This window comes from Notothenia rossii, assembly GCF_949606895.1.
Source record: "Notothenia rossii genome assembly, chromosome: 4".
Taxonomy (NCBI): domain Eukaryota; kingdom Metazoa; phylum Chordata; class Actinopteri; order Perciformes; family Nototheniidae; genus Notothenia; species Notothenia rossii.
In genome coordinates, this window is record NC_136902.1 from 52,994,520 (window position 1) to 53,004,695 (window position 10,176).

The 10,176-nt window shown below is 43.2% G+C and overlaps 1 protein-coding gene across 1 annotated transcript; it reads left to right on the forward strand.

Moving 5' to 3' along the window:
- Positions 1–7,713: 7,713 nt before the first annotated feature.
- On the forward strand, positions 7,714–9,564 carry LOC307034848 (general transcription factor II-I repeat domain-containing protein 2B-like; the record flags this gene model as incomplete). Its single annotated transcript, XM_079673774.1, has 1 exon — positions 7,714–9,564. The coding sequence occupies one exon, from the start codon at positions 7,714–7,716 to the stop codon at positions 9,562–9,564; it is 1,851 nt and encodes a 616-aa protein (XP_079529900.1).
- Between the last annotated feature and the right edge of the window lie 612 nt (positions 9,565–10,176).

Consider the following 10,176-nt stretch of genomic DNA (forward strand, 5'->3'; position numbering starts at 1 on the left):
CTTCAAAATTGCTTTTTGAAGGTTGCGTTACTCTCCTTTGGATTTTACTTATAACTCAACTTCGATTCCTATGAACCTAAGAATTGTTATTCAGATTCGTCTCCCGGATGCCGTCTGAAAACGGTCACTGGACGTCCCCCAACGAGTCTTCAGCCGTCTCCTTTCTGAAAAAAGTACGGGGCCTTTCACCTTCGTCTTACATACCTCGTTGATTCACTTTTATGTTATATAACTTTCCTACCTATCTAAAATATGTATTTGTATATTCCACCGCAACAACTATGACACCGGAATATGTCTCTGACAACTCTAAAATTTAGTTTAGCCAATTACAGACCTTCGATAGAAACAGGCTTGTCTGCTCACCTTTCAATTGAAGGATCCTCGTTTTAGTTGTCAGAGATTATTCTAGGCCTCTTCTCCGGACCATTCGTCCGCTTGCCGCTGGTGGTCTCTTCCCCGAAAACACCCCACTCAGACACGTCGGGTCACCACTTGTTGGAGATTTGGAGGATGTTGAAAACCAACCTCGTCTCCGCGTGTCGTTTGCTAAGCTGGGTGAATTCGTAAAAAAGGAAGGGATTAAGAAACACCAGAATACAAGTTAAACAATAATCCTGCTTTTAATGATATACAGTAACGATACAAAATACAAATACAAAGAAATCACAAAGCACTCTGCAGAGTACTCCGGGCTCAGGTTCTACCACCGTGTGAGACAGGTCTCAGGAACGGCCGGTGAAAAACAAGAGCGCGAACCAAAGGAAAACACAGGCTTTCATACTAAAACACAGGAGGAGGTGTGTACGTGCTTTCCCCCAGAGGTCATCTTGTTGGCAGAGACCAACACATGGCCTGTCGCACCCAATCAGTGCGACACAGCAGAAGAAACCCGGAAACAAAAAGTCTCATTCAGTTTGACGAAGACCAGACACCTTTTGGTGTCTGGTACGAAGCTGCTCTAAACAACACGTTTCCCTATCTTATTTCACATCTTGCAGCCAGCACACACACATCCCGTTTATGGCCCTTTGTCCCTGAGTCCATCTTCCCCCCTTCAGGTTACCACACACAAGTTAAAAGTATGTTTTAAGATATAGTTGTTATAGTTGGCTAAATATACGTAATACATGTTAATTACTTTCATATCAATAATAACGAGGAACACATTACCTATGCTCTCAAGCAGTAAAAAGTACCGCACACTCATTTAGCCTGCAGCTCTTTCAGACACTTGAGCTATTGTTCTTTAAGAATATTCCCTGCAGAATCTTTATTTCAAATAAAAGGTTTCACATTGCATATTTCCAGCTTCCTTTACCCATACTGCTATTATTAATACAAAGCAATCAACCACACACATATATTTAAAACAAGTAGATTTCCCTGATCATTTGACATGCTGCTTCCATTTCCCATAGAGTAATAAAACATGTTTAAGCTAATTTCTCCACACTGTTTGTAGCCCTCCAGTACCCACATATGAAAGAATAAAAGCAGAGGAATCAAATAAAACACCAATACAGGAATAGTTGATAAATGATTATACAGGACATCTGATCACAGTAAGAAATACACACACATATTCTCTAGGAAGTGACCCTTGTTATAGGTCCGAATGTCCTGTCCCCTGAAAGTCATGAGTTTTGGTTGATTAACAGAAGTTTAATTGTTCTTGTGGCTTAATGGCTTCCCTGAACTTCCCTTCACCCCAAAGTCAGCTTACTAGGAATGAATACATTTTATTGATAAGCTCAAAATGACGTTTATCTTGGTTACTGCTGGGTGACCCAAGTCTCCAGCCCTGCAGGATGTGTAGGAGATAAACATTAATTCTACAAGACTTTAACTACATTATCTGAAAATGTATCTGGGACTTCCCCTGTTAATTGCAAGGACTATTGATAATTAACAGAGAGACCCTAGGGGCCTCTTCTTGGTATCTGCTAGGCAGAAGTCACTCAATGCAGAAATCACAAGTTTAACACATAGTCTATATAAGGTGACATTAAAATGAATATACCAGATTGAACTTTCCTGCCATAACACGTTACTTTAATCCTTCAAATAATTCAAATAATCCTTCAATGACCTCCCACCAGTTTCCTACGACCACATTGATGTCTCAGCATTGCTGGGGCGGTTGGAACAGCTGAATGAGGATGTGCTGTGTGAAAAAAACGCTCGAAGCTCAAACTGATGCCAGCGAGGGTCTGCGGGTGACGACCATGGCCATCGACGACCGGGTGTCCGCAATTGAGAAGCCCTGTGGATCTACCAGCGTGGACCCAGGGGCGGGGTATTTGAGGCCATGCAATCAAACGCGGCCAGCAGCTGTGTGTGCTGACCAGGAGGTAACAGTGGCTGGAGGAGGCTCCAGCAGCTCTGTGGGATTCGTGTCCACACCACAGCCACCGAAGTCTCCTTTGTGGTCCCGTGTTGTGAAGGAAGGACACCGAAGCAAGGTGACACCAGAGCATAAGCCAGCAGCAAGACAACGGGAAATGCAAGCGCCACTGAAACGGGAGAGGAATAAAACGGGTATAGTTGGAACTGGCCCAGTGAGTTCTAACGTATAAGTTGTGATCACAAAGATGGTGAGTGTGTTTGCCACTAAGTTTGCCCCTCAACTGGAAGCTAACATGCTAACTGAGTATCTGAGTGAGAAACTTGGCCGAGCAGTTACTTATCGGAAGATCGAGTCGGCACAGAGTAGGTTCAGCTCTTTTCACGTCACTGCCGAATGCAAGGAAGTGGCAGAAATGTATGACCCAGAGCTTTGGCCAGCTGGCACCTATGTCCGACGCTATTATGAGCCAAGACGGCCTGCTATTGGGGTGCTTGCGGGTGATAGCACTACTACAAACAATGTTGTCGCTCCTGTACAACACGGGAATCATGCATCTGCTGATGTAAATGACTGTAGTACATAAACAATACGATATATATATATATCCTATATAATATGCGGGTGGTGTCATATAACACGCGTGGCCTACGTGTGGGTCACAGTGCTGGGGATAAAGCGAGGCGGCTGGTTGTTTATAAACTGTTGGAGGAATGTGATATTCTGTGCTTACAAGAGACATGGTTACCTAAGCAAGATCTGGAAAGGCTGAATACACTACATGCTAATTTTCACGGAGTTGGAGAGTCAACTACTGATCTCTGTGATAAAATTGTCCATGGCAGGATACCTGGTGGTGTGGCGATTCTCTGGAACAGTAAATATGATCCTTTGGTTACAGTGGTAAGATTGGACGTCGACTGGGCCATTGGTATAGAGTATCAAGTATGAACATAGGTCATTTATTATCGTAAATATTTACACACCTTATGAATCAGATGAAAATGAAGATGAATATCCAAACCAGTCTCATGGAATTTCGTGTTCACCAACACGATTTTTAATCTATTGATTCGTGTTCACCAACACGATTTCCCCCTTTTTTTCGTGTTGCACAGCACGATTTTAAAAGCAATGTATTTCTATTGGTAGTCTCTCAAGGCATTACGTGTTATAGGAAGACCGGAAGCTGTGGGTTCATAAAAACATGTTCTTACTGAATAGTAAGCCACAATTATTGCTTTTATTTTAAATCGTATAATTTCTGACTTTTGCTGCCGTCTGTGAGGAAAATAAATGGGGCTCAGAGCCTCAGAATACTGAAATCTCTATTTTTAAAATCTTTTTTCCTTCTAATTTGTTATTCTTTTCAAAATAACACACTGTTATTTACTCACCAATAATAACACACAATTATCCTTGTTATTATTTATTTGTTTAGTTCCATAATCTCTGTTGGAGATTAGGAGGATGTTTAAAACCAACCTCGTCTCCGCGTGTCGTTTGGTAAACTGGGTAAATTCGTAAAAAGGAAGGGATTAAGAAACAACAGAATGCAAGTTAAACAATAATCTTGTTTTAATGATAAAAAGTAACAATACAAATACAAAGGAAGTACTTCCTGCTCTTCCTCCAATCTTACGGATCTGGTAAGTTTGAAGAAAAGAAGAGACTGGTCTAAAGAAAACATAGGCTTATATAAAAAAAACCCAGGAGGAGCTATGCGGCCCCCCCCCCCCCCCCCCCCCCCCCAGAGGGGTCCTCCACACAAAGACAGCCAATCAGCGCGAGCCAGAGGCGACCCTTACATTCGAGATAACAAACCCCTCCTTGCAAGTTTCACATACTTTTGGCATTTTATAAAGATAGGTTTAAGATATAGTTTTGTTATAGTTGGATTATACAAATAACACATGTGAGTTACCTTAACCTCAAACAATAATAACAAGAGGAAAACATCAGCTCTGATCTCAAGCAGTAAAAAGTACCGCACACTCATTTAGCCTGCAGTTCTTTAAGAATATTCCCTGCAGAATCTTTATTTCAAATAAAAGGTTTCACATTGCATATTTCCAGCTTCCTTTACACCTGCTGTTATTATTAATACAAAGTAATCAACCACAGACATCTATTTAATACAAGTAGATTTCCCTGATCATTGACATGCTGAAAATCTCAAGAAGAATGTCCCCTCCCCCAGCTCTCTCGTCCCTGTCATAAAAGCTGCTTCCATTTCATATAGAGTAATAAAACATGTTTAAGCTAATTTCTCCACAATGTTTGTAGCCATCCAGTACCCACATATGAAAGAATAAAAACAGAGGAATCAAATAAAACACCAAGCCAGGAATAGTTGATAAATGATTATACAGGACATATGATCACAGTAAGGAATACACACACATATTCTCTATGAAGTGACCCTTGTTATAGGTCCGAATGTCCTGTTCCCTGACAGTCATGAGTTTTTGTTGATTAACAGAAGTTTAATTGTTCTGGAAGCTTAAGGCCCTATTAGAGCTTCCTTTCACCTCGAAGTCCGTTTTACTGGAATGAATACAGACATCAACGAGAACAAAAGACTATTGCCTCGGTAACTGTTTGACTCAATTCTCAAAGCCTCTTTAGGGGTCTTGTAGGAGATAAATCATTAATTCTACAAGGCTTCAAATGTCTTGTATCTGAGGCACATCTCCCTTTGGGCTAATCAATACGGGTTTGAGCAATTAGCAGAGGAAGCTAGAGACTCAGGGCCCCTTCCTTGCTGGGAACTGCAAAGCAGATGTCAAAGGTCATAAAACCACCCTTCTGACTACACATGAAAAGTGGAAGAAAAGACTATTGCTTTAATTTATTATTACTAAGTAGTGGGACATTGTTTCAGGAATATATGAAAAGCCTCTCTATTATTTAAAGAGTAAAATTGCACTTTCAAATTTAACACCCACGAATATATAAGGTGACATTAAAATGAATATACCAGATTGAACTTTCCTGCCATAACACGTTACTTTAATACTTCAAATAGTTCAAATAATACTTCATCTCTGGCTATTTTGGCGTCCGTCAGGAACTGAATTTCAAAATAAAAATAACCGGAAACAGACGTAGGCATTTCGAGCGATTACGCAAGATCCTCAGTTATGGTTTAAGCTCGCCGATTGGATGTTTTAGCTGCAATGCATGTTGGGATTTGGTGTTTATATGATATGAAATCGGAAAAACATTTTAAAATAATAAAATAATACTTAATTCCGAGTGTTCTTGCTTTTCTCTTTGAAAGTCATCACATAACGGCATTGTAATACACGGTTCGGCTGCATTACATATTACAGATCTGCCGTAGTTCTCTATTTATAGAGCCCTGATGAGAAGACCTTTGGAAAAACTGGAAGAAATGCAGCCGAAACGGAATACTTGACGTGGATCATAAATATATCAACAATTAAACAACATCTTGAATTTCTCTTCACACAATACGTCACCTTGCAGTATCAATAGTAATTCGGTTGACTTTTACATTTGATCTAATTCATAGATAGGTTATATTTAAACCATAACGGTGCACAGCTGATATAAAAGGACTTGTAGTTTTTAAAGATATTACTGATTTTCTTTGAATATAAGAATGTAAATACTGAGTCTGAAATAGTATAGCAATATGCTGTAAAATTATGTGAAAACATGCATAAAATTACACATCTTCAGATGTTGTACATACATAAGTGTCCTACACTAATAATACAAAGTTATTATGGCTGTGCAACCCAGTCTCATGGAATTTCGTGTTCACCAACACGATTTTTAATCTATTGATTCGTGTTCACCAACACGATTTTCCCCTTTTTTTCGTGTTGCACAGTCCATCCATCCATCCATCTTCTCCCGCTTATCCATGGTCGGGTCGCGGAGGTAGCAGTTCCAGCAGAGAACCCCAAACTTTCTTTTCCCTGGCCACATCAACCAGCTCTGACTGGGGGATCCCAAGGCGCTCCCAGGCCAGAGAAGAGATATAATCCCTCCATCTGGTTCTAGGTCTACCCCTTGGTCTCTTCCCAGCTGGACGTGCCTGGAACACCTCCCTAGGGAGGCGCCCAGGTGGCATATTAACTAGGTGCCCGAACCACCTCAACTGGCTCCTTTCGACGCGAAGGAGGAGCGGTTCAACTCCGAGTCCCTCCCGGATGACCGAACTTCTGACCTTATCCCTAAGGGAGACACCAGCCACCCTGCGGAGAAAACCCATCTCGGCCGCTTGTACCGGAAACGAAAATGGCGCGGTAGACAGAGAGCTTGCCTTCTGGCTCAGCTCCCTTTTCGTCACAACGGTGCGGTAAAGAGACTGCAGTACCGCTCCCGCTGCTCCGATTCTCCGACCCATCTCACGCTCCATTGTTCCCTCACTCGAGAACAAGACCCCGAGATACTTGAACTCCTTCACTTGGGGTAAGGACTCATTCCCTACTTGGAGTGGACAGTCCATCGGTTTCCTGCTGAGAACCATGGCCTCAGATTTGGAGGTGCTGATCCTCATCCCAGCCGCTTCACACTCGGTTGCGAACCGATCCAGTGAGTGCTGAAGGTCGCAGACCGATGAAGCCATCAGAACCACATCATCTGCAAAAAGCAGTGGTGCAATCCTTAGTCCACCGAACTGCAGACCCCCTCCCCCACAACTACGCCTCGAAATCCGATACATGTATATTACAAACAGGATTGGTGACAAAGCGCAGCCTTGGCGGAGGCCAACCCTCACCTGAAATGGGTCCGACTTACTGCCGAGGACCCGGACACAGCTCTCGCTTTGGGAGTACAGAGATTGGATGGCCCTGAGTAGAGACCCCCTCACCCCATACTCCCGCAGCACCTCCCACAATGACTCCCTGGGAACCCGGTCATACGCCTTCTCCAAGTCTACAAAACACATGTAGACTAGATGAGCGTACTCCCATGCCCCCTCCAGGATCCTTGCGAGAGTAAAAAGCTGATCCGTCGTTCCACGACCAGGACGGAATCCGCATTGTTCCTCCTCAATCTGAGGTTCGACAATCGGCCTGACCCTCCTTTCGAATACCTTAGAGCAGCGATACTCAACCCGCGGCTCGCGAGCCGCATGCGGCTCTTTTAAGACTAACTGCGGCTCTTTTAAGTCCCACTTAAAAAATTTTTTTTTTAAAAAAAATCTTTGAAAAACAAAGTCAGAAGAATTCATCAACATTTCATTATCACTCACAAGTCACACATCAGTCGTCGCCCCTCCCCCTCTGAATAGCCAATCAAATATTATGTCAGGTTTCGCGCTCTGATTGTTTCGTGCGAGATAATTGCTACGTCACACTGGGAAAACTATACAGCACTATGCAAAAATGGCTACGACTAAACGGAAATATGAAGAGGAATATCGAACATTTAAAGAGGACTGGGAACTGGAGTTTTTCTTCGTCTCCACCGGTTCGGGAAAATGCACCTGCCTGCTTTGTGACAACATCATTTCACAATTTAAAAGGTCCAATTTGCAGCGCCATCACGACACAAAACACCCGAAGTTTAGTACCGACTTTCCGAAAGGTGGAGAGCTGAGGGCGGAAAAGCTGGCTAGACTGAAACAGAACCGAACTGCTCAAAAAAACTTTTTCCACACTAATACGAGTGAAAGAGCGACAGAGGCATCCTACAAAATCACACATGAACTGATGAAAAAGATGAAGCCATATACTGATGGAGAAATGGTGAAGGACTGCATACTGCTGGCTTGTTCAACGTTGTTTCCTGAGAAAAAAGACCTGGAACGAGAGGCCAAAAAAATGCAACTATCGGATTCTACTGTAGCTAGGAGGGCATCAGACATTTCAGAGAACATTGCACATACTCTTAAGGACAAACTGTCATCCGCTGAGTTTGTCAGCCTTGCAATGGACGAAAGCTTGGATGTCAATGACACGCCACAATTACTAATCTTTATCCGGGCGGTCAACAGTAAGCTTGACATTACAGAGGAACTGCTTGACATGGTTTCACTGAAAAATGGAACAACGGGCATTGAAATAAAAAACGCTGTGCTGGAAACATTACAGAAGTTTAACATTGGCCCAGAAAAAATCACAGCATTCACGACAGATGGCGCACCGGCGATGCTTGGTAAGAGGAACGGAGCCGTGGCCTTGCTGAAAGAGACGCTTAAAAACGGCGGGGTTGCTGCTGAGGGTATTTTCTCATACCATTGTATTGTGCATCAACAAGCCTTGTTTGCTAAGTTCAAATGTCTGAATGAAGTGATGGCAAATGTAATCGAAGTGGTTAATTATATCAGGGCCCGTGCAAGAAACCACTTAAATTTTAAACTGCTGTGTGAGGAGTTTGACACTCACTATGGAGATTTGGTGTTACACACCGAGATCAGATGGCTGTCTAAAGGACGTATGCTTGCACATTTAATGGACTTGATTGAACCCCTGAAAGCCTTCATTGTCGGCCAAGGGGAGACTTCCCAATTTTCCTTTTTGGATGATAAAGAGTGGGTGCTGTCTGTTGCGTTCCTGTGTGACATTACGCAGCACTTGAACGAACTTAATCTCAAGATGCAGGGAAGAAACAAGACCGTGTATGAGCTCTACACGGCTGTCAAAGTATTTTCTGACAAACTGGATGTACTCGACCAAAGTGTCCGTGGTTCTGATTACCGTTTCTTCCCCACCGTGCAGAAAGTGATGGCGAGGCATGCAGACGCTCTCCTGACCTGTCAATCTCAATTCTGTGAGGTGCTAACTGAGCTCAAGCAAAACTACACATCCAGATTCCACGACTTCAAGGACCATAGCAATATTTTTCTACTTGTGAAAAACCCATTCCTGATTGAAGTCAATGAAATGAAGCAAATAAGCGACCAGCTCGGACTTGTGCAGCTTCAAATGGAGTTCGTGGAGTTAAAGAGCTCAGATGAACTTCAGCGTCAATTTCGGATTACAGATGTCGTGGACTTTTGGAAACTGGTGGGGCATCTACCAAATATCTCCAGACTGGCAAGACGCATCATCTCAATGTTTCCGTCCACATACCGGTGTGAAGCAGCATTCTCTGCGCTCACAAAAATAAAATGTCGCAACCGAAACAGATTGAGTCTGCAGCACACAACAGAGGCCCTCCGGATCGCCGTTTCCAGCGCAGAGCCCGACTTCAAATCACTTGTGCGGCAGAAGGAGTGTCAGAAATCACATTGAGTGTGAAGTAAGGTCAACATTACTCTTCTGACAACCCCTGCTGTGTATAATCTGCTGTTATATGGACTGTGATTATCAGTAAACATGCTGTCTGTTATCTGTTGTTTTGTGTGTTTTGTGGTTGCAGTGAAAATAAGAAATCACAGTTATTGCACTGTACATTATGCTTTTCATTCTTAAGTAACATATTACTATTATCCATATTCTCAAATGCATAAAGGTTTCAGGGAGGAAAGGAGCGTTTTTGGATTGTGGCTCTTGCAAAAATATTTTTTCGTCAATGTGGCTCCTGATTAGGACAAGGTTGAGTACCACTGCCTTAGAGTAAACTTTCCCGGGGAGGCTGAGTAGTGTGATGCCTCTGTAATTGGCACACACCCTCTGATCCCCCTTTTTGAAAAGGGGAACCACCACCCCGGTCTGCCACTCCTTCGGTACTGTTTCCGACTTCCACGCAACGTTGATGAGACGTGTCAACCATGACAGTCCCTCAACACCCAGAGCCTTCAGCATTTCTGGGCGGATCTCATCCACCCCCGGGGCTTTGCCACTGTGAAGTTGTTTGACGACCTCAGTGACCTCCCCCCGGGAGATTGGTGTCGATCCCCCGTC